The following is a 24,738-nucleotide window of genomic DNA, read 5'->3' on the forward strand; positions in this document are numbered from 1 at the left end:
CTTTCCTGCCTGTGCAGGGGGTCGGACTCGATGATCTATTGAGGTCCCTTCCGACCCTAACATCTATGAATCTATGAATCTATGAACCTTGGAAACTACTGAAAGGCCGGGGAAATCTCAGTGCCGGGATGAGTGTGAAGTCCCCTGAGACACTCGAACACAATGGAGCTTTACAATCAAATTGTGCTAAGAAAATAACATTTGGGGTAGATCTTTTTTTCTTGTTGTTTTTTTGGCCATGTTTCCACCTGATCTGAATAATGGGAGAAGCCCGGGCCTGGTAAAGCTAAACCAGCACTGGTCTAGAAGATGCATGCTGCATAGTCTGACCTCTTCTTCTATCAGGCTTCTATCAGGGTACTTATTTTTTTAGATAAGCAGCTAAGTCCCTGAGTAGCGTCCCAAAGTGGTTAATAATATCCTAAACCACCAGAAATTACTGGTTCGAGGAAGCAGCCTGAGGAGGAGAGCCAAAGAGGTCTGCAGGAGATTGATTGCTGGTTGTGTGCCGGGAAAGACTATGCTTGCATTTCCTGGACGGGTCTTCCCACTCATTGCTTGGATGTGAAGCCAGAAGGGAGCTACTTCAAATGCACCAGAAATATTTAACAGGTGGGTTTTACTGCGTGGACCTCACATGTTAATAGGCACTAATGGCCTAGTGCATTTATGGACACATCTGGTGCGGTCCGTGCTATATTTTTGCAGGTATTTCATATGCTCAGCAGCACAGCAAGGAAATTCCCCTGGATGCCAGTGGAATTAGTAGCAACCAGAGGCCAAGGATCTCCTGGGAAATCATTTCTAATCATTCCTCTTGAAAAATATGCATGTGCCTGAGTGTAGTCAGTAATTGTTTCATTAAATAGAGGATATTTCAGACAAGCAAACAGCTGAAAGTATTGTCCTCCTAAGGGGTCCTTGGCTGCTCCTTTTCTAACACACATAGAAACCTGCTGCCATAAACCTGCCCTGAGTGCCAAGAAATATCATCAGTCGTCTTCACCTGAAATCAGGTGGATGGAGCTGAGCAGCCTCACCGGATGGATGCATCTTTATAAGGGGAGGGGATGGAGTTTGAGGATCCTTTCAGCCTCCCTCCTCTGCGGTCAAATGAGAGATGTACGTCATGCTTGAGGTGGGAAGATGGTTTTTAGGAATAACAGCCATTTTCAAGGCCACGTATAAAATCCAGCCAGAGACCGACAGGGAGGGAGTGCTGTCTTTTGGGCTAAGACTCGATAAGCACGGGTTCGATCTCTGACACAGACATCTGCGGTGCTCTTGGTCAGGGTACTTAATACTGCTGTGTCTTCATTCCCCATTGATGGAGACAGGGATGCTGCCACCATTTCTTGGCCTGCATCTGAAAACAAGCTCTTCAGGGCACAGACTGCATAGCACTGTACAATTCCTAGCATGCCAGGACCTTGGGATCTCCTGGTACGACCCTAATAGAAATGCTAAGGAGGAGAGAAGCAAACAGCCTGCAGGATGCTGAACATGAAAAGAAAAGAGGGAGAAAGGGAATATGGCATTATGCAAGATGCGTTCATCCAGAGGAGAACGGCCTGGGATAACGGCCGTAACAAAACTAGCAACCCTTGTGATGCTTGTGGTACTGAATGTGTGTCCTAAATCTGCTGGCTTTTTGGTTGTAGCCACATTGCAGAAGGGCAATTGCACCCAAAAGCTTGCTAGGAACGTTATTCTAACTATTCAGTTGGTGTAAGAAAAGATATCACATCTACTCAAAGAGCTTTTTCTTACATCTGCAGTTTTGGGGTCCCACAAGCATTTCAGCCTTCACTAGCACAAAGAGGGAGGTTTAGAGAAAAGCTAAAAAAAATGTGAACCACAGGGCTCAGAAACTAGAAGACAAATACGGCGAGTCTTGGAAAAGCACATCCCTGGTGTTGGTGGGAGAAGCCAGACCCCCATGGTGAATTGTGTGGGGTGGGTTAGCCCCGACAAGGGCATTGCTTCATAGGTAGGAACCAGGAGGAGGCTGGATTTACAGTCCTCGCTCTTTCAAATTCCTGCTACGCTGCTGGGGCCAACTATTGAATAACACTATTAAAAAAAAAAACACATTAAAAAAGGATGTTCCCTTTTTGGATGGGGTAGGACTGAAGATGGATGGAGAGAGAGTAGGGTAGAGGCCATCCCAGGAAAAAGGGATTCTGCTTCTACATGGCGGGGGACTGGAAACCTGCTTGGAGGAAAGCTGCAGAGTTGAGCTCTCTTCCTCCCTAGCATTTCACTCACTCTTGCACAAAAGCAGAATGGCCCAAGGAGTGTAAATAGCTCCATTTTCCCCGGATATTCCCAGAGGTCACTTCCTACCAACCACAGCTGCCTATTAAGATCCTATTAGCTGGTTAGCATCCCCCGACCTTCAAGCCACAGCTCTATTATTGACCAATATTCACTGAGGGCAGCGGACTGGCACGGAAACCGGGCAATGCTATTACTGGTTCTTTCTGGCTCCGGCAATTATTTTCTCTCTAATAACACTGGTCCTACCTTGCAAAATGACTGAGTCAAACCCAACCAAGCCTGAGAGCACGGAGGAAGGACAACGTGGCTAGCGTGTATGTTGGTGTAACACTCCCTTCTCCTGCTTGCAATCCACACCGTGCCGCTCGCACGAAGGAGCCTGCTCTTGGATCGAGGTGGTAAAAGCCTGTTTGCAGAGCAGGACCTGTCACCACAGGGCCCCGGCTAGACTCAGCGTGACATTTTGTGTCGCCAGCACTTTGTTGCATTATTTCCTCGTGCTCCTGTCATTGCAGGGTGAAGGAAGTGAATGCACCAAAAGCTTGATTCGGGAAGATAGGATGAGTGCTTGCACCCTATCCCCTTTGAGACTGTCCAGGGAACATGGTGCTTTCCAACCTGCAGCCCCTTAGCTTGACGCAGCATCCAGTATGGGCAGATAACCATGAAACGTGCCTCTTTATAAGCTGGTCTAATAAAAGATAACTGTTTTATCCAAAGAAACTTATCTGTCTTTATAAGCAGGGCATCTAGGTCTAACCCTTTCCGATGGGATGCTCTCCAGCTGGGTCTTCCCCACCTCCTCCAACTCCAACCTCATATTTGGCTGGACGAGTGATGCTAGATTAAGCCTGAAGACAAAGAGGACTTGTCTATTGAGTCATACGTGACTCCTTCAGCCTCGCCTGGTCCCTTATTTGAAGAGCTTCCTTTATCCTCTGGAAAATAAATCTCCCATGCAAACTTGAAATATAGGGAAGGGTCCAGGGCGGCATGCTGACTGTATAGGGCAGGCATGGTCTGCTACAGGCTGGTGATGGGAGCTAGCATCAGGATTTTCCACCATAGTTTTGCAAGTCCATCCAGTTTGGGTTAATAGGGTGACTTGATCCCAGTGTGGCCATGTCTTTAGATACGGCTGGGTTATAGAGCAAGGATTATTGAGGGAACTGGGCTGATTTAGTCTGGAGAAGAGAAGACGGAGGGGGATTGAATAGCAGCCTTCACCTCCCTGCAGGGGGGCTGCAAAGAGGATGGAGCTGGGCTGTTCTCAGTGGGGGCAGATGACAGGACAAGGAGCAATGGGCTCAAGCTACAGCAAGGGAAGTTGAGGTTGGATATGAGGAAATACTTTCTCACTAGTAGGGTGGTGAAGCACTGCAACAGGTTAGCCAGAGAGGTGGTGGAGTCTCCATCCTTGGAGGGTTTTAAGATGAAGCTTGACAAAGCCTTGGCTGGGATGATGGAGTTGGGGCTGGTCCTGCTTTGAGCAGGGGGTTGGATTAGATGTGACCTCCCAAGGTCCCTTCAACCCTCATTTTCTATGAGCCTAATTAGAAATGACCCATTACCGCTCCGAGACAAACACTGCTCCTGAGCACTCAGCCCCCGTGGCAGCCAAGCGCGTGCTTTGGTGCACGTTTCTGCCCTCTGCTCCTTCCCCCTTGTCCCATCAGGGTTGTGGGGAAGGATTGAGGGGTGGGGAAGAGGAGGGAGAGCCCTGGCATGGCTAGGAGAGGTGAAGAATAACACTCCCAAGGGAGATCAAATACCAAAACGACTGCAGCTGCCGGTCCCACGAAGGCATAGAGCAGGCCTCCTTCCAGTGACAGCCAGCAGCTGCAAAACAAGGAAGGACAAAACAGTTACTCGTGTTCCCCGATGGCCAGCATCACAGCAGAGCAGGCGCACGGTGGGGGAAATCGCAGCCTGCCCGCTTGTGCTGTGGGCAAAAGGTCTCTGTGTCTGCTGTCATTTGCTAGGTGCATTAAACTCCTCGGGGATGGAGAAGTGCTATGGAGAGGCCAGGGTTATGTGTGGTCCTTCTCCAGGATTTGCACACAGGGATCAGGCCCCTTTGGGTCAGTCTGCTGCATTGGAGGAGACAATTCATGGCCATCCTCAGATTCCTCCTCCAGAGATCCAAAAACGTGTCCTTGCTCGACTTGGTCATAGGAGGGAAGTTCCCTGCACCGCGCCAGCTTGCAAGAGTAAGGCCTGCCTGGATCTTGGGTCCAGGACTTGAGCAACGTACAGCTCCTAGCTCCCTGGGTGCTCCCATTGGGCTTGTTTGCACGGCAAACGTCATGCGTGGTCAGCAAGGGGGTGAAGCCACAGCTGCTTTTGCATTAGCTCTCCGTGTGCACACTGCGAACGTGCAATAAGTGACGTCTGCAATAGGTACCGATGAGCGGTGACAAATACTGGCAGGGAGCAGAAGTTTCCGTTTCACAACACTTCGTTTCCATCCCAAACCAGAACAAAACCCCGACACCGAGAATCCCCCCATGATGCAACACTGCCGGGCACCTTCCGGTTGGGATCCGTCTGCTCAGCTATGATTTCCCTTAAAGCTTTACAGAAGAAAAGAGATTTTAAAATAAAAAGAAAGTGAAAAGAGACAGAATCGGGGCCTTTCGAGCCCTTGGCAAGCCTCCAGCTCTGCTTTGGTTCGAAATCAAATCAGTGTTTTCTGGTGGGAAATCTCTATTGGGAATTTTCTTAGCAGCTGTGAAATAAGGAGGGGCAGGTGCCCGGGGAGCGAGGGAGTGAGCATAGTCCTTGCAGGTCTGCAATAACTGATCTTTTCCAAACCTGCCAGAGAAGAGCAGGGGAAAGACCAATTTTTACTCAGCCTGATTTTTAGAGCTGCCTTTAAATGCTGGGCAGAGGGGGTGCATTAGAAGTAAGGGGCTGAGAAAGAGAGTGTGAAGTTTCATAGTTTCATAGTTTCAGGGTCGGAAGGGACCTAATAGATCTTCTAGCCCAACCCCCCGCCAGGGCGGGAGAACAACCCAAAAGTGAACAACCCAGAAGTGATCTGCTAAACTACAGCAGTGCAAGGGGGATGCCTGTGAGTGAAGGAGCTGACAGCAATCAGGCCCAGGCTGCAGTTAGCAATGAGGATTGAGACTGACAGGGGCTTTCGTTCCCTTCAGCTCCCTGCCAGCCCTTCTCCCCCTTAGACTGTCAAGCTTCCTGGAAAGAAATTCACACATCACCGGGCATCATCCTTCAACCTTCCTGTATTACGGGGCGTTGGTGCAGCAGTTCTGTATGAACCATCAGCTCCGGCGGCTGACGGCGGAGGGAGGGAGGGAGGGAGCGGAGTTGGTGTGTGCGGTGGGATCAAGCAGCCGGATGCCAATGGAGGCTGTTGTCTGGGCTGGAGGTCCTCAGCCCCCTGTGGGTCAGGCACCCCTGTACTGTTTCCATAACCCTTTCTACCCCAAGTGCCTGATAGATGGAGCAGAGGGGTGACCTCTTCACACACTGTGCAAATGCAGCCATGTCTGGGGTGGAACAAGGCAGTGGTTTAACAGCACCCAGCAACAATTGAGAGCTGGAAATCAAAACGATCAGAGTCAGACAGCCAAGTGCCTCTGAGAAACCCTTGTTGGATGGCCAGAAGCCTTTCTAGATGTTACCAGGACCCCTTTGTGATATGTCCAGGATTGTCTGAAACTCTCAGGGCCTGAAGGGGCTGGAAGTATTGCCCTGCACAGAGAGGGAAGTCACCCAGGAGGCATCGTCCTAACTTCAGGAGAGTCCTTCAAGCCTGGGAAATCTCCTGCTTCCCCATGCATGGATCCAGAGGAGGGGGGTTTATCTAAACTGAGACACAGGACACCAGGTCTAGACCTTGTAGCTGACTGGCGTTTCTCTCTACTGGTCCAAAACCCAAATCTGGGCTCCAAAACCCCCTTATATGGGGAAAAGCTCTATGTCGGGAGGGTGGCATTTACCTCTGGCTTAGGCTACCCCAAAACCTTAGATCTGAACCACCTCAGAGCATGGGGAAGGATCCACCTGGATGCAAATTCTGCATTGCAGATCCAGCATGGTCTTGCTGAATGCAAAGGCCTCGCCAACTGTGATCCCGAAGGGACTGGTGCATTTGGTGCAGGAATGGAGCAGGACCTGCCTGAGTGCTCTGGCCACTTTCCAATTCCTGCAATAGCCTCCTGCTTATCAAACTCCTTCTTCAGTGCAAGCCAGTCTTGGCCTCCAGTTTTAAGAGGAAGCAGGATTGAGACACGCCTGGTTAGAAAGCTGCCCTTGTTCTACCCCAGAAGTGGCTGCATTTCAGCAATAGGTGAAAAAAAGGGCCTATATGAGACCTGGCAGGTCTTTGAGGATGAGAGACACCCTCTGAGTAACACATCTGAACTCAGAAGAGCAGGTTAAAATCCTGGGTCCTGTTCCCTACCAGCCACTGACTTCTCTGATGGCACTTATCCCCACAGTGCCTCAGTTTCCCTGTATGTAACATAGGGGCAATTGCTTCATTCCTCTGTGTCAGACGTTCCACATAAATGCAAGGTGTCAACATCAATACTAATCACCCCTTGTTACTACATGCAAGCCTTCATTAGCAGCAATGACACGAGACAGGCCTTGAGCAGAGCAGCAGAGACTGCAGCACTTGCTGCAATGGTGCTGCTGCTGGCACTGCTTGCTCCCCCTTTGCCACTGCGAGCTCTTTCAGTGTCCTGCTGTGAGAAGGGTAATGGCAAACCCAGCTACAATGGAGGCAGCTGCAGAGCAAACTGCTGGGAAGAGGTTAGTGGGGAGACAGGGAGCATCTCACAGCCCAGAGTTGGGTCAACTGGGAATGCACATCTGGGCCCTCCTTCACCCAGCCCCTGGTTGCGTGCCCTCTAATGGGCCCCATCCACCAGCGCTCTTATGCACAATGGCACCAGGGGCAGAGGACAGGCTGAGAGCATCCCATCTTCCAGCAAGGGAAGGGCAAGGCAAGCAAGTGAGGCCCAGTTCTGCTTCTTGACATGTCCTGGGGTGCAGGACCTCTCTGGGTGCCTTCCTCAGTGCATCAGCCCTGATGCATTGCTATGCTAGCAGGACGGTGGGAAGCCACGGCAGGGATTGCCTTCCTTCCAGGTGGAGAAAGGGATGAATTGTTCACCTGCTCCTTTGCCAACACACCTACCCCAACATGCCTGAGCCATGCCGTGTGCTGGGCACAGACATCCCAATGCCATCAGGACCTGGCCTTGCCCCTGCACTGGGCAGCCCAACCTCCCCTGACTCCAGCTGCAGCAGGATGGCACTCTACAAATACCTGCAGTGAGATGGCAGGCCTGTGAATGCCTGCCTGGCTGCTATTTCAGGGTCAGGGCTTGCACTCTCTAAGTGGCAGCGTTAATGATGTGGACTGGTGTTGGTCCCGTTCAGTATTTTCAGGTGGGTGAAGGCTGAGAAAATGTGTGCACGTGTGTGCAGGTGTGTGCATCCATGCTCACAAGAGAGAAAGAGAGCACACATGCGTACTTGGGTGTGAATTCATTGCCTGCTCTGCACAACCAGGGACCGCTCGCTCATGATGAATCACACCAGGCTCATGGAGCGAGAGAGGCTGAATGGATGTGTACCGTGTGCGTACGCCTAGTGTGCGAGGGATGACGGGCTGTCTGAGCGTGCTGGGGTGAGCATCGTAGTAAAACCACATGTGTGCATGACCCTGTGTGCGTGTATATGTGTGAGCACAGAGTGGGTGTGTGTGCATGCAGTGTGTGTCCCTGCACATGTGTGTGCATCCATGGAGTGTGTGTGCACATGCTTCTGGACCTACCTGCCCCGAGTACAGACCTCCCCCCACCCCCATTTCCTTTCTACCTCCCATTTCATTACTCATCCTGCCATCATCTGGGGTGGCTGATGTTTGGCAAATGGCCTTCAAATGGTTGGGAGAAGAAGAAATGCTCTCCCCCCTCATCCAACAACCTGACACCCTGGACAGAGAGGGAGGGCTTCCTGATTGGCACTGGGAAAATGAGGAACAGATCAGGCCCCTCGGGTGCTCGGGATCTGGGCAATGTGCTCCAGAGCAGGGTCCTTCACGCTGAGCCTTTGCAAGGCAGAGCTTGGTCCTGATTGAACTCCAGCAAGGCTGAGCAAGGAAAAGGAGTAGGGTGTTGCTCCGCAGTGTCCTGGCTGCAACATGCTGCCCGGCCTAACCTTGCTGGAGAGGTTGCCAGCATCGCTCCAGATACCACATGAAGGTCATGGATGGAGCAGCTGAATTTCAGCAGCCAAGCTGGACTTGGGATGGATGAACTGCCCATCTGTCTCCCTCGACATCCCGCCTCTGACAGCAGCCCACGTGAGGTGCTTCAGAGGCAGATGGAGCATGACTACACATTAGCACAGCTGGCCAGCTGTGCTACATTAGGGCTGAAGGGCGGGGATTTCCTTCGTGACTGGCATTGCTGCCTATTAGGGCTGTAGAAACCCACCCTGTTGCTATTTTAATCAATGGAGAAATCCCTTTGCTGTTGGATCCATCCTTTCTCTCGTAGCTCATCCCCCAAAAGTTGCATACGGATGTTCAGGAAAGATCACAGAAATCCCATCATTTCTCAGTCTGAACTGGCAGCTAATGCCCTGACAAGAGCAAAAGGAGGGCAAGTTGCTTTGTCTCCCACCATTGCCCTGGTAAGGGGCGTCGTGCCGGTGCTGGCGCCCTGCTTCCTGTGGGGCCAAGTAAGGATGTTGCCAAAAGGACAGAGGGTAAGAAAGGATGAGCATGAAAGAGGCATCCTGATACTCACTAGTTCATGGTGCCATAGCCCTTGGCTTTCGTAAACCCCACGGAGATGGCGACCACCAAAGCAGGAAGCCCTAAGGCAACCAAACAGAAGAAAATCAGTCATTTTGAATCATGAGCAAGCCTCCCACCACTTGCCCCCTCCGATTCTGCCCCGGGTTATTACAGCCTCCTTTGCCCCGGTATAAGAAACCAGCAGAGACCAAACCCAGGGCATCCAGAGGCAGCAGTGTGACACATAACACACACACACACACACACACACACACACACACACACACACACGTGCATGTGCATAGAGCTGTTTTCACAGAATCACAGAAGATGAGGGACCTCAGGAGGTCACATCTAGTCCAAACCCCTGCTCCAAGCAGGACCAGCCCCAACTACATCATCCCAGCCAAGGCTTTGTCTAGCCCAGTCTTAAACATCTACAAGAATGGAGAGTCCATCACCTCTCTGGCTAACCTGCCCCAGGGCTTTATTATCCTCCTAGTAAGGAAGTTTTCCCGGAATGGAGAGTCCATCACTTCTCTGGCTAACCTGCCCCAGTACTTTATTATCCTCCTAGTAAGGAAGTTTTCCCTAATATCCAAACCTCAACTTCCCTTGCTGCAGCTGGAGCCCATTGCTCCTTGTTTTCCCATCTGAGAACAGCCCAGCTCCATCCTCTTTGCAGCCCCCCTGCAGGGAGGTGAAGGCTGCTATTCAATCCCCCTCCGTCTTCTCTTCTCCAGACTCAATCAGCCCAGGTCCCTCAACCTCTCCTCACCAGTCCTGTCCCCCAGCCCCACAACCATTTCATTGCCCTCCACTGGACTCTCTCCAATGTGTCCACATCCTTTCTGTAGTGGGAGGCCCACAGCTGGACACAGGACTCCAGATGTGGGTCTCACCAGTGCTGAATAGTTTGGGTTTTTTTACAGGGACCAGAGCTAATAGTTGACGGGTCACAGAGAAGGAAGGCACTTTGCTCCCATCACCTGCAAGTTTATTCTTCATCTGCTAACCACAGCACTAGTGAGTGATGGTGAGCTAGAAGCAGTAGAGACTGCTCTCACCCAGTACGAACCAGTGACCTAGTGGTGACATTATGGTCTGTCTGGTCCCAGCACTGCTTTCCCTTTTCCTTGCAAAAACACCTGAGTGTCTGATAGTAACATCTGCCTGGGCAGCTGGAGAGGGCTCCATGTGCGACGGTGAGCTAGAAGCAGTAGAGACTGCTATCACCCAGTATGAACCAGTGACCTAGTGGTGACATTATGGTCTATCTGGCCCCAGCACTGCTTTCCCTTTTCCTTGCAAAAACACCTGAGTGTCTGATAGTAACATCTGCCTGGGCAGCTGGAGAGGGCTCCATGTGCTTTTTTACGACCTTGTTCCTTGTGACAGCATGGAGTAAGCCATCTCACTGCTAAAGACAGGCAAATCCCATTAGGTATTAGTGGGATCGCTAGCCGGCGAGGATTAGCTCCTCGCTGACAAAGCCCTAAAGCTTGTGTTCACGTCAGGTGTTAGAAATAGCTTTATGGTTTTGCTGCCAAAGGGTCGCCGTGTCCACCAGCACTCCTCATGGCTAAGCACAGTCGTGGTAGGAACTTCAGGCCGGACCGACCACTGGTAGACTCATTGCAAGCCAACATATCCCATTTGTCTAGAGCATTTTGCCTTTCTATCTAATGCACAAAGCAGCTGGGAACAGCTCACAGGTCCAGGTCCCGACCTCTCCAAACAGATCGGGTCAGAGCATGCGAGTCCCGATACTCTTCTTCCTTTTTTCCTGCCACTCCTGCCCAGGTTCCTCTTCAAACTTCTTTGCACCCCTTCCAGGCTACATCACTGCCAATGGTGCACCCCACGTGCCCTTCCTCAGGCTTGGGGAAAAGTAAAGATGGTAAAAGTCCCCATAGGTAGAAAAATAAAACTTCACTTTACACAGAGGAAGCTGAAGATGAATGTCTCTTCCTCTGGGTCCATGAGAGCTTCTTATTTTTTTACCTATGGGGATTTGTACCATCTTTAATTTTCACTAAGCCTGAGGAAGGGTGCATGAGCCCAAAATCTTGCAAAGAAAGACCTTTTTTTTTTTTGGCAATTTCTTAGTTGGTCTAATAAAAGGTATCATCTCTGAACCAAGAGTTTTAGAGTTTTGCATTTCTTTTTGTCTCAGTCCAACACAGCTACCAAATACACATGATTTCACATGCTTTTCTGTGTGTCCGTGTAGCCCCTGACAGATGTTCACTTTCAGATGTGATGGGATCTAATCCTGGATGACAACAAAGGACGCATGATTATGGGGTCAGGGATTAAATCCTAATCACATCGTTCTTGCTGGTGCAGGGGGAGCCCAGCAAGATGAGGCCAATCAGATGGTTGTTAATTAGCAACAAGAATCAAACTGGTCCCTGGCTCCAGCTGGCCTTCAACTCAGTGCACAGGAAGCCCAACATTGGAATCAGGCTCCCACCTACGGGGAGCTATAAAACCACGTGCGCCACGCAGCTGGGCAACACACACGGTTTTGACAGGTCCTGGCCACATGTTCAATGTAAAATGTGATACAAACAAGCCACAAAGTTTTTTCCACATTATATGGGGATTATATTCCATTATATGTGGAATACATTTGGGGCTCATTTACTACATTATCATGCCTTACATTTAGTTGCACGTGTGGCCGGGTTACTGTTTGTGGCACGATTAACTTGTTAATTATGTCTTCAGTGCAATGTGTGTCAGGGCCCTATGGCTATAGCATGCTCCACACACAATGTACATCTTAAAGGTCACTTTTGCCGTTCATTTTTGGTTCTGATTGAAGAAGAGCATCAAGCAGCATGTTACCCAGAGAACCTGTGCTGTGCATCCGAGGAGGGTGCACTAAAGTCTTCCAGAGAAGCAAAAATCCTTCCTTTAAATGAAAGAGCTAGTCCAGGCCTCACTGCAGGGGGGGCAGTGGTATTAATGGATGTACATGAAGGCGTTCGGAGGGATGCTTAGATAATGTCGCAGCCGTTATTAACAGCGGGCTGCTGCTTGTGACCTGGATGCTGCCGGGAGCTGCTGATCCCCTCTGCAATGCTCTAATCCTCCTCGCTCTGTGCTGAGGGTCCGTCTCTTGCTCTTACACCCGCTACGGCAACCTCCACATACCCTTGCTGCCCGTCCTGTCATCACTGGCAATGGAGCGGGGCAAATTCACCGGAGAGCCCTTGGCACCCGGGACTGGTGACGCGCACTATGCAGGCAGAAGAGGGGGCATGCCAGGATGAACCACGTGCCACCAATCCTCCCTGCCAATGCAGGATGGATTAGACCTTCATGGGCCAAATCTGAGCCAGGAGGCTGCCAATCCCTGTTGTACAATATCACGGACCAGTCTCCTCTCCCACTGAGGCACAGCTCTTATTTTGGCTTGCTGTTTGCACTAATGCATCCCAGGAAGGAATTTAGCCTGAAATGTCCCACTTCTCATCTCAACACCTTGACACTGGATGCTCCCTTTCAGCCACAGGGCAAATTGTCATCACAAATTCACCCCTCAGAGGTCCCAAGTGCTAAGGTGTCCCCAGAGCCAAGGTGGACAGTCGGGGTAACTTGCTGCAAAGAGGGCTCAGGAGTGCAGAGCATCTGCCCGACGAGGGGCTGGAGCAAGGTTGCATCTAGATGTGTTGGTATAAATCACATGGAGGCCTGTCATAGGCATCAGATATGTCCAACCTGCGATCACGGTAGTTATCCTTGGGTAAATCCAATATCTTTTATTAGACCAGCTCAAATATTTGGAAAAAAATTCTTCTTAGCGAGCTTCCAGGCACAAACACCCTTCGTCGGGCTTTGGTAGTGAAATGGGAGACTTATACAGTTCAGCCATGCAGAGCCCTTTCTCTCTTTTTCTTTCTCTGTCTATACATATACATACATACATACGTACATACATACATACATATATATATATATATATAGACACACACACACTTGCATACATACATACATATGCATACGTGCATACATGCATACATACATATATATACACATGCATACGTATATACACATACATACATGCATATATATATATATACACACACACACACATACATACATATATATATATATATATAGACACACACACACTTGCATACATACATACATATACACACATGCATACATGCATACATACATATATATACACATGCATACGTATATACACATACATACATGCATATATATATACAAACACACACACTTGCATACATACATATACATATATATATACACACACACACTTGCATACATACATATGCATACATATATATACACACATATATACATACATGCATACATATACACATGCATACATATATACACATATATACACGTACATACATACATACATACATATATATATACACACACACGCTTACATACATGCATATGCATACATATATATACACACATATATACATACATGCATACATATACACATGCATACATATATACACATATATACACGTACATACATACATACATACATATATATATACACACACACGCTTACATACATGCATATGCATACATATATATACACACATATATACATACATGCATACATATACACATGCATACATATATACACATATATACACGTACATACATACATACATACATATATATATACACACACACGCTTACATACATGCATATGCATACATATATATACACACATATATACATACATGCATACATATACACATGCATACATATATACACATATATACACGTACATACATACATACATACATATATATATACACACACACGCTTACATACATGCATATGCATACATATATATACACACATATATACATACATGCATACATATACACATGCATACATATATACACATATATACACGTACATACATACATACATACATATATATATACACACACACGCTTACATACATGCATATGCATACATATATATACACACATATATACATACATGCATACATATACACATGCATACATATATACACATATATACACGTACATACATACATACATACATATATATACACATACACACACACACACACACACACACACTCACTTTTGGACAAACTTTTAGCTTGTGTGCTCTCCCCCCTGCTCCCCAGCTTAGGCTAATTTGGAAGTTGTGCTGCATGTGTTCCCTCCTACAAAATGCAGTGTTTAATAAGCTAATTACCCTGGGAGGGGAAGGATTAGCTGCAATAGCTGCAAACATCTGCACCAGCCTAATAGTTTATCTGCCTGTGGAAACCCCTACCGCCACGGGGACAGTTTCAGAGCTTGAGTCAGGCTGGGCTTCATAAGGAGACAGAGGGATAAATAGGATGTGGAGACAACACTGCTCAATCTCCCTATCAAGTCCACTTAGCAGAAATCTCTCCATCTGCCCCCTCTTCCCCACTTGTGTAAGCAGAAAAGTAGGCATGGAGATCCCAAAAGGAGAGCTCTCCCCTCCAGCCAGCTCCCACCCGTGGTCGATTCACAGACCCCGAATCCTCACCCCATCCAAGACACAAGAAGCGCTTGCGGATGATGCGGTTGCGCAGCCGGCCCGTCACGGCCATGTAGGATTGCCAGGCCTCCGTCAACACCCAACAGAAAGAGGAGAGGAAGAAGAAGTGGAGGAAGGCAGCCACCAGCGTGCATATCACCTGGAGATGGGAGGAAAAGGGAACGGATGAGAAGAGCAGCAGACGGAGACAGCAATGCAGACAGCAGCACTTTCCACGCCGCGTCCCTGGAGGAGAGACCGCACGACCCCAGGAATGAAAACCACCGGGGATACACCAGACCGAGACAACCTGTCATCTGAATCGGCAAAGCACGGGAGCATGCCCTCAACTTGGGAGCATCCCATCACATACGTGGAGGCACGTGCTCCAATGTGGTTAAAAATCCTGCTGAAGCGGGGCTAGGTAAAATCCTTGTCTTATCCAAGTCAGAGGGAGCTTTGCTCTTGGTTGCATTGGGATCGGGACGGTTACTATTTATTTTCCAAAAGAGCCCAGCCCATGGTCTTCAGGTAGAGGACAGATCAGCTATTAAGCTGGCATGGAAGTTAACCTCAGCTAAAATGATCATAAAGCCCATGCTACTGGCAACAAAATCATGAGGAAGGTCATTTGGTTCATGGCCCTGACAGCACAAGATCGCTCCTTCCGCACTGAAAGCATTTAGACCTGGGTGAAATGATGGCTGCTAAGGGCTACTAATTGCTATCTCCAAGCAGATGGGAGGCGGAAACAAAGGAGGAGAGGGATGGGACAAGACAAGAGGGCATTGCTGAGGGGTAATGGGGTGGCCTTAAGAACAAGTAATTTTGGAGAGACGGGGAAGAGAAATTTCATAATAATGAAAGCTACCCCACTGCCCAGCCGGCCCCCACGGGAAATGGAAGAAGCATGAGACACAGAAATGAGACCAGGAAAGCATCCTCAAATGCGCCGTACAGAACAACCCTGCCCCGGCACGGAGACGGATTGAATAACCGAAAAAGCACTTCCCCGGCTTTCGGCTCCTGAGGCACAAAAGCATCTCTTGGTGTAAACGGAGGCAGCTCCACTAACCCTGGCAGAGCTCTGCCTGATTTGCACCACCTGACAATTGGCCCCCAGGGATTCAATATAGTGGAGAATGAGATGAAGAATACAAATTCTAGTGTCTCCCGGGGAGACGCAGTGCTAGAAACTAGATTAAAAAAAATGGCTCTGGATAAGGAAATGTCTTATGGCATTCAGGGGAGACAGGAGGGGTTGCAAATTAGTGCTAAGATTATTTTCCCTTTTACAATAACTGCAAGAACAGAGCTGAAGAAAAAAAATAAGATTAGTATTTCGTGGGACTGAACCTTCCTCCTCTTTTATCCACCGCTGGCTTTTACACGCGGGACGAACGCCAGGGTCCGTGCACCGTTTAGCAGCCTCTGACATGACTGACGCACGGTGACGTGAGCCAAAATCAGAGGCTTCATGGTGGGAAGAAGGACGATGGTGAGCTCTTTGGGGCAGCGGCCATCTCTTTGCATTGCATTTCCAAAGCACACAGACCCAAAAAGCCCTGGTCCGTGACTGACACAGTTCTTTGGGTAAATGCGATATTTTTTATTAGACTAACTAAATAGTCAGTCTATTAAACTAGGCTGGTCTAATAAACGATATCGCATTTACCCAAAGACCCCTGTCTGCCCATGTCCTTGAACCAACACGGCTACAACCAGCACCTTGGTCCATGACTGGCGCTCCGAGGTGCTATTGTACTAGAAATAAAAAGAAAAAACAAATAAAGTTGTTTGAAACTTAAAATGCACAGTTTTAAATCCCTTTTCCACAAAAAAAAAAAAAGAAAAGTTTTTATTTGGTTTTTTTTTTAACGTGTCATTGTTTTTCAGAAATGTAAAACCCTCAAACTCTTGGTTCAGAATTTGCACATTTTTTTTTTTTTGGTCTCAGACCAACACAGCTACTACATACATCCCTGCATCATTTTTCAGTCAACTTACAAATCTGGAAGAATTCCCCCATAGAAGATCAAATTGCAGCAAACCATTTTAATGAAAAAATATGGAGGTTTCTGTAAGAAACGCCCTAGGCTTTTTTAGTTGGCTTCATATATTACCCATGTTGTGGTTCTTTTTTAACACCGACACAATTTTGCCACCCACACCTGACAGTCTGCATAAAAGAAAGAAAGGCTTTGGCTTTCTGCTTTTCCATCGTATCGGAGCTATACATTGCATTTTCCAAGGCATTTTATGTTTATCCAAGACGAATACATCCCATTTGGGGCTGGGCTAATAAAGAGGTGAGCAGATAGGATTTCAGGCTTGGGAACAGGGGAATGTGGGTTCTTAATTACCACTGAGTATGACATCCTATTTTATGCATGAACCAATTTATTCCCACACACTCCTACAGCCACGGCAACTCAACCTGCCATGGAAAGACCACGGCTAGGGCTGGAAAAGTGATGATAATTCCCTATGGACAGCTCAGTCTTTAGCATCTCTGCTGTGACGACCAAAGAAGTGTCAAGTAGTATTGACTGCTGAGAAATAAATGACTTCCTGAACCTAGCTTGCTACAATGACTTTTGACATCAAGGACTCCTCAGATGATGAGCGCTCACTTCTATCACTCAAGTGGACTGGATTTGAACCAGCCACGGAGAGGAGAAAGACTACCAGACAAGCCAAATGACCATTTACCATGCTACTGTATTAAGCCAACCAGGTACATTACACTTTTTTTTAAGGACGAGAAACTTTCTTTCTTCTTAAGAAGAGAACACCTTTTGCTTTTCACCTATAATGGTGCCTCCAAGATACAGGTAGATTGTGCAGGATTCATTCCCGGCATACAACATGGCAAGACGATGAAGCCATTTAGCCTCTCGTCAACATTATCATCCTCCAAGAGCTTTGAGGGTCAGACTTGGATTCTGGCGTTGGAAGTTGCCGGCGTGTAAATGAAGGAAGAATACAGTCCACTGCCATGAATTATTGCCGACGAACCTCTCCAGGGGCAAACCAGCAGTTGCAAACGATCGCCGATTTTTTTTCCAGCCGTTCCACCATCAATAATTCAACTTGTATAAATTCCTAATTGACACTCAGCAGAGCCCCGGCCTCTCCTCCACGTAGCTGCTCTCTCTGTGTTCCCTGCCGGAGACTGTTTACTAGATGGCTGAGAGGAAATCCAAGAATAATCTTTCTATTTATGGTGTTTCATGCATATTGATGTGCAGAGAGAGCTAATCTGCCACGTGCAATCATGGTCAGGAGCGCCGAGGCCTCGCTACAGGCTCTGATGATGGGCATCCAGACAGTGAGAAAAAGCATTAAGGGCACGTTAGGGTCATCGCTCTGGTTTGATGAGAAGTGGGAGGAAGTCACAAGACACAGAAGCAGGTCCACCCCAGCGCTCCATGGGCAATACGAGGTCACTGAGTAACAGAGTCGCCACAGCCGGGGTTCAATCTCTCCCCAGGTTTCTTCCCGGGCGCTGTCATTCAAAGCCATGGTGCACACAGTTCCTCCCTCCCATGGCTTCAGCTTAGCGTTAGCAAAAAATATTTCCTCCTACCCCAGCTCCTGCTATCGAATAGACCAGACACGGTGCAGAAAGAAGGCATGGCCTTGCAGACCTTGCTGCCACAGTGCACGGGAGCCAGAACGGCTTGCTGAATTCCTCCTGCAGCAATTGGAACCTAAGCAGCTGCAAAACTTCTCCCATGCAATGCTGGCAAGATAGCCTAGCTCAGACCTCTTTTGAAACCCTCCAGGCTTCGGTTCAATTGTGGGGGGCTTCTTTACAGAGAGAGATGACTTTGGCCCAGCGGTTAGGACGTCAGCACTGCATTCAGGAGCCGTGACTATGTGGCTTTGCTCCTGAATCCAGATCACCATTGACAAGGCCAGTCCTGCCCACTCAGCGGTGCACAACTGAGACCGATGAAGAGGCAGAGGAGGTGGACTGGCGGAGGACTGAAGTCCCCTGCTTCTGCTGGGCAGTGCCAAGAAGGAACAAAATCTTGGCTGCACACAGGAGGCGACAGCGAGGAGACCTCAGGTCACGTCCTCACCTTGTGATGTTAGCAAGTCACTCTTCGTGCCTCTGCCTTTGCACTGGAGGCAATGGGTCTAATCATACTCCCCTGTCCTGCAGAGCAGGTGGTGTGAGGCTTGGTTTATGAATGCTTGCCCGGTGCTTGAGGATCACAACATGAACCCCACCAGAGAAGTGCAAAATTTTCACAGGGATCAATCAGAAAGCAACGCCTCCTAATATGTAGCTCTTAAGCAAGCCCCCAGATGTGGAAGCTGTTCTTCAGGTTGACTGCCTGCCTTAGGGGACCACACCAAACTCAGGGGTCTATGACAGGACCCTGGAGAAACCAAAACATCACATGCAAAGAGTCTGTCCCAGCAGAGACATGTCTGAGGTGCTTTTCTGCATGACAATCTCTGCCCACGCATCAGCGTGCGATCCACAGAGGCCATCTCATTTTTTGATTGTACTGCGCTGCCCTGGCCACCATACAGCCCAGATGGACTACGAGGGTGATGTTTTCAAGGTGACAGGGAAGTGTTGGAGGTTGCACAACAAGGACAAGGACTTTTGCCATGCCAGGATTAGACGCCTGATGTATCTATACACTGGGAGCATCTACATGTGCCTCTTCTAAGTGGGTTTAGCCTAAAATCACCATTTTTAAGGTGCATTAAGGGCACATGTCTACACGTGCATGCCCTTAATGCACCTTAAAAATGGTGATTTAAGGCCATGTGAGCCTAAATTTGATGCCTGCATAAAGCAGGTATGAAATTTAGGTGCAAATAGCTAAGCCGCGTTAGCGCAGGTGTACACGTGCTAATGCGCATTAATCTGGTGTGCGTCAATGGATACACACTTAATGCATATTAGCGCGTCTGCATGTGAGTTAATGCAATTTAGCTATTTGCACTTAAATTTAATGCACCTTAATGCGCATTAGCGCGTCCACGTGTACGCACACACCTAAATTGCTTTAATGCGCTTTAAGCAAAGGCACGTTAAGTTTAGACATTCATAAATACACGTGCAATCATGCCCATACTGCAGGGACTATCCCAGCATTCCTCTAGATCTGTGGTTCTCAGTCTCACTAGACTCAAGATACACCTGGAAAAGTGCCAGCTCTTACCTTGCGCACATTTTTTACTACAGAAAAATAATAGAGCAATTTCTTCTGTTGCAAAGAACTCAGGAAGACAGTAGCAGATCAGCATGTTTTTGATGTTATGCCCTTGTTCACCCGTGGGGAAAAAAAAAAAAAAACCCTCACTGATGAATAAGGAGACTATGTTGAACAAGAGCTGTGTGTTCATTGAGGCTGTGCAATTTTTTTTGCAAAAGTTTAACAGTTTTTCAATAATATTTAGCTGAAAGGAAACCAAGAGGCATTACTTCCTGACTTCTAGAATGGCTTTTACAAAAATCTTCAGCCTTTTTTCTCCTCCTCCAAATCATACTTTTTCCCCCTAGTTGTAGGGAGATAAAATAGTTAAAATCTTACAACCTACTGCATCCCCCTCACTGTGCCAGGCCTCGGCTCACTCCGGGCAGATAGTCCAGAATATCACGCAGGGCTTAAACAAAGCCCTGGGGATGCTCACAAATTATCAAAGAGGGAGTGAGAGCGAATATTGATATCTGCCACTGAGCTGCATCTTTAACACGCTGCTAATTAACAAAGGGAGGCTCAATGGATCAGCAAGAGAATAAACTCAGCTCCTACCTTATTCCGGGTCTGGGTTTGCCCGATCAGAATGAGCGCGTTGGAGGAAATGATGGACAGGCAGAAGTTAATGAGGATGACGGAGCGCTCGGAGCGGATGTACCTGCAAAGAGAAAAGCCACCGTATCATTGCTGCTATTCCAGTGGTCCCGAAAGGACCCTGCCAGATCCCAGCCCTGCTGCCTGCTTGGCGCTGTATATACCCACTGCAAAAGACTGTCTCCACACATTGGGTCGCAAGAATAAATGAAAGGGTCGCGGGCAAACTTTAAAGACAAAAAACATGGGAAACTGTGGCTTTTCCCTTGCAGGCTGCTTGAGACCCAGGGTGCGAATTAAGGGGGTACTTGGGGGGCTGAGCTCCCCCATAAGCGACAAGACTGCTTCCACCCCGTAAGATATGAAAGTCATAACCTGGGGTGGGGTCTCTGATCAGATTGCCCCTTCACTTAGGTGGTCTTGTTAATCAATGAACCGGTTTAATTATTTTTTTGCAGAGTCTAAGTGTCATTTGAGCGCCCAACACACATACCCTGCCAGGGGGCACTGGGTCAGGAGTGAGGGGCACTGGGTCAGGGCTGGCCATCAATGTTTGCAAATGGGTCCTGATACAAAAAAGGTTTAGTGCCACTGCACCAGCTGAGACAGAGATAGACGTGTTCAGGATTATAGGAGTCGACAAACTAGCGCTTCCGCCAGAGGCCGAAGCTGGATGCTGGAGGGCAAAGCGCAGACCCTCGGTCGTACAGCATCCCGCTCCGCGAGCAGGAGCATTTCTCCTGACCCTACTGAGCGATCGGCGCGTGCCCCAAAGCACAACGATGGAGAGCCCTTGAAATGTTTATGCCAGCACAAATGCTGTTCTTGTTCCTATAAACCTCGAACCCTTTTCTGGAAATTGCTAAGCACTAAAAGTCTTCCCCGGCTCCAGCGATGTGAAAGGGGACTTGAAAAGCAGCTTGAAACAACAACCCGAACGTGTTAAGATTTCCAAGCCCTCGAGGCGGCAGGCTCTGAAAACAGATTCCCAATGAATACATTATCTTAACAAAGTGCTTCCAGATCAACTTTCCTCCCCTCCCTTTGCTTCACCCAACCAGACACCCCTGGAAAAAAAAAAAACAAAAAACATTGTGGTTTGCTATTCAAGGACTGCTGATATGTCCCCCTCTGGGGCTCATAAGGGATTAACACTGGAAAAATCTGGCATAATCACAGTGCCAGGTTTCTGGACATGAAGGCACCTGAGGTAGAAAGTTATTGGTTTGCAGACCTTGCAAGACCAACCGTGTCTAAGAGGCGGTATACAGCTCTGCAGTGTCTGGCTATGGAGCTGCATGCATGGCAATTCATTCAAAGCCCTCATTGGTTCGGGGAGCTTGTTTAATGCCTCTTTATTGACTCAGTGATGATGTTGAAGTGGGGAAAAATAGTGCAAGAAGCAAAGAAGCATGATGCAGGAAGGAGCTTTGTGCCAAACCCAACATGCAAGGGCACACACGAGGCGCTTGGCTCTCTCATGCAGTCCCAGCCAGCACGGGTGGGTGTTTGACTGAGGAAGGGCATGGGGGAGTATCCTCTCCATTCAGTTTTGGCTGCAATGGCTTGAGCAGTCGAAATGGAGACATTGGGTTGCTCATATAGCAATGTCCTCCTCTTGGCCTAGCTGGCTGATCCCAAAGGAAGGGCATTTGGATCCAGCCTTTCGGGGCTCCACTCCTAGACCGGTTGCCAACCAAGGCTGGAGAGCGCACCTGGCCGTGTCTGACCTGACACAAAAGAGCACAGGGGGAGAAGGGGATACTAGGGAGACAGGAATGACCTGTCTCTTGCTCCAGGGTTTGCTTCCCTGCAGCGCTGACTCCCGGCACTGCCGACTAAAACGCGTAACTTCACCCCCCATTACTCATTCAGGCTTCGGGTGCCACGCTTTGCAAGCAAAGCAGCAGTCAGGGCTCTCAGCAGGGTCTCTCAGCCCCTATCCTCCCACCCTCTTTTTGCTTGGCTTGCAGTTTTGCTTCCAGAGATATCGCAGCTCTGCAAACTCTATTGGAAAGGCAGAGGATCACTGTGGCTGCGTCCCAGTAGGAGTTAGCCCAAATCCACCCTGAGGATGAGGTCTTAGGACCCAGGAAGATCTGCAGTCACAGTCTGATTTACCCAGGGGTAAATTACTACAGTTCAGATGCTCTTAGGGCAGGATAGGAGCAGGCAGATGGAACAGCTGTATTGGATCCAGGTGCACTGGATGCCCCCCAAACACACACACACACACACACACACACACACACACACACACACACACACACTCTTGCAGTGTAACCTCCAGAAAAAAGCCCCTGAGCTGTACCCAAAGTGTAACCCCTGCTTACCAGTTAGCAGAAAACTTAGGCTAGAAGCTCCCTTGAAAACACAGAAATGCAGCTAGCTTGCCAAAAAATTGCTCTCAGGCTCCTTTCAAAACCAAGACCCCGACATCTATGAAAGTCATCCATTGAGACCCCCATCTCGGGCTTGCCCCCCAGCTCAGTGTGGCGCCCCATCTCAGTCAGCGGGTGAAGAAAAGACACAAACATACTGCAAATTGCCACTGCAAGATCCAGGCAGAGCCTCAGATTTGGCTGGACGTGAATACCCCACCTTGCAGGCACTTTGACTGCCTTTTCTGATTTGGGGACCTGTGGACATCTATCAATGTCCTTTGGATCCTTGTGCAAGGGAGAAGGGGTCTGCAGTCTCCAGCCCTGCCATCCTGCACCCCTCAATGCATCGGTCCTGTCTCTCCCAACTCGTTCCCTTTCCAAATAAGCGTCCCCCTAGTTCTTATCCCCCATCCGTCGAAAGAAGGACCTCTTGTGTGCAGCTAATACCTCCTTTTCTACAGCACGGAGATGCTCCAACCCAAGATATCAGCACTGACATCTCCAGTATTCAGCTCCCCACAGCTATTCACTCACAGAAATCAGGGGTCAGCTCCTGCTAATGCAGGGTGCTGGAACAAAGGTCTTCCCTAGGTTGGGCTAGGAAGGAGGTTGCTGGCAAAGGAAGGCATGTGAGTCAGGACCTAAGCAGTCCCTGGTCCCTCCTCTTGGTCCCAAATCCGTCCACCAACTCCTAAACCAATGGTCTCCAGTCTTCACTGGCCAATGGACAGCAGTACAAAACAAGGATTGCCCTGCGGGCAGCCCTCCAACATGTTGCTTGTAGGTCAAAGGTTGGGGCCAATGCCCTAAAAGCTCCTTTGAACATTCAAATCTGGCTGGCCTTCAAGATAGAAGAGTTTGCCCAATGCTTTGCACATTAAACATTGTCTGAAAAGTCACAACATTTTCACAATTCAGCTTTAAACGTTGCGGTGTCAAGGCTGGGATGGGTCTTTGGAGATGAAGGAGACTCAGCTAACTCCCGGGACAAAAAGGCATGTGAATAGGAAGAAGACTGGGGTTGAACTAAGGGTCAGAGGGACGAGGTGGAAATATCCACCACCATGTGACAGCAGGAGGCATCAAGACCCAGGAGTGAGGTTGACAGTTGCCTGTGCTCCACCCTTTGGGACCAAGGGCCAAGGCTGGCAGAAGGCCAAAGCCACCCTAAACCCAACAAAGCCTAGCCACGTCACACGGGGCTAGCAGGTCAAGCTGAGTGGAAGCTGCAAGGTCATCGCCCAAGCAGACACCAGAAGTAAACGGGAGCAAACACAAAGCGAGCCCGGAGCAGCAGCATGCACGGTCATGGTGCTGCAACACCTGCACAAACCTCCTTTCTCCAGCTCAGCTGATTCCCCCCGGGGCTTGGTGCCCTACACCTGTTTCCTCTCCCCTCTCCAGGGGTTTGGGGACCGTGCTGTAAAATATTGCCTTCTGATCTCCAACCTAAACCTATTCTCCATCAGCTTATGACCATTGTTCCTCGATACTCCAGGTGGTGCTGGGGAGAAAAGTGCTCTGCCTATTTGCTGTTGATCCCCCTTGATGAGCTTGTAGGCAGCCACCAGGTCCCCCCTCAGCCTCCTCTTGCTGAGGCTGAACAGGTTCAGGTCCCTCAGTCTCTCCTCGTAGGGCCTGTCCTGCTGCCCTCTCACCAAGAGGGTGGCCCTCCTCTGGACCCTCTCCAGGCTGGCCTCATCCCTCCTGAGGGACGCAGAACTCCAACTGCGGCCTGACCAAAGTCGCACAGAGGGGGAGGATCACCTCTCTGGACCGGCTTGAGATGCACCTTTGGATGCATGACAAGGTCTGGCTGGCCTTGCTGGCTGCGGTCTGGCATTGGCGACTCATGTTCATCTTGGAGTCAGTAATGACTCTGAGATCCCTTTCCACCTCTGTGCTTTCAAGAGGGGAA

General features: G+C 48.9%; 1 protein-coding gene across 1 annotated transcript in view; it reads right to left on the reverse strand.

Moving 5' to 3' along the window:
- ADGRB1 (adhesion G protein-coupled receptor B1) overlaps positions 1 to 24,738 on the reverse strand; it is a 238,589-nt gene that overhangs the window by 44,786 nt on the left and 169,065 nt on the right. The window contains 4 exon segments of the mRNA XM_025208578.1: positions 4,053 to 4,119; positions 9,072 to 9,141; positions 14,624 to 14,774; positions 20,398 to 20,500. Coding sequence (XP_025064363.1) covers positions 4,053 to 4,119; positions 9,072 to 9,141; positions 14,624 to 14,774; positions 20,398 to 20,500 — 391 coding nt within the window.

The sequence above is a fragment of the Alligator sinensis genome, unplaced genomic scaffold (genome assembly GCF_000455745.1).
Source record: "Alligator sinensis unplaced genomic scaffold, ASM45574v1 scaffold326_1, whole genome shotgun sequence".
NCBI lineage: Eukaryota > Metazoa > Chordata > Crocodylia > Alligatoridae > Alligator > Alligator sinensis.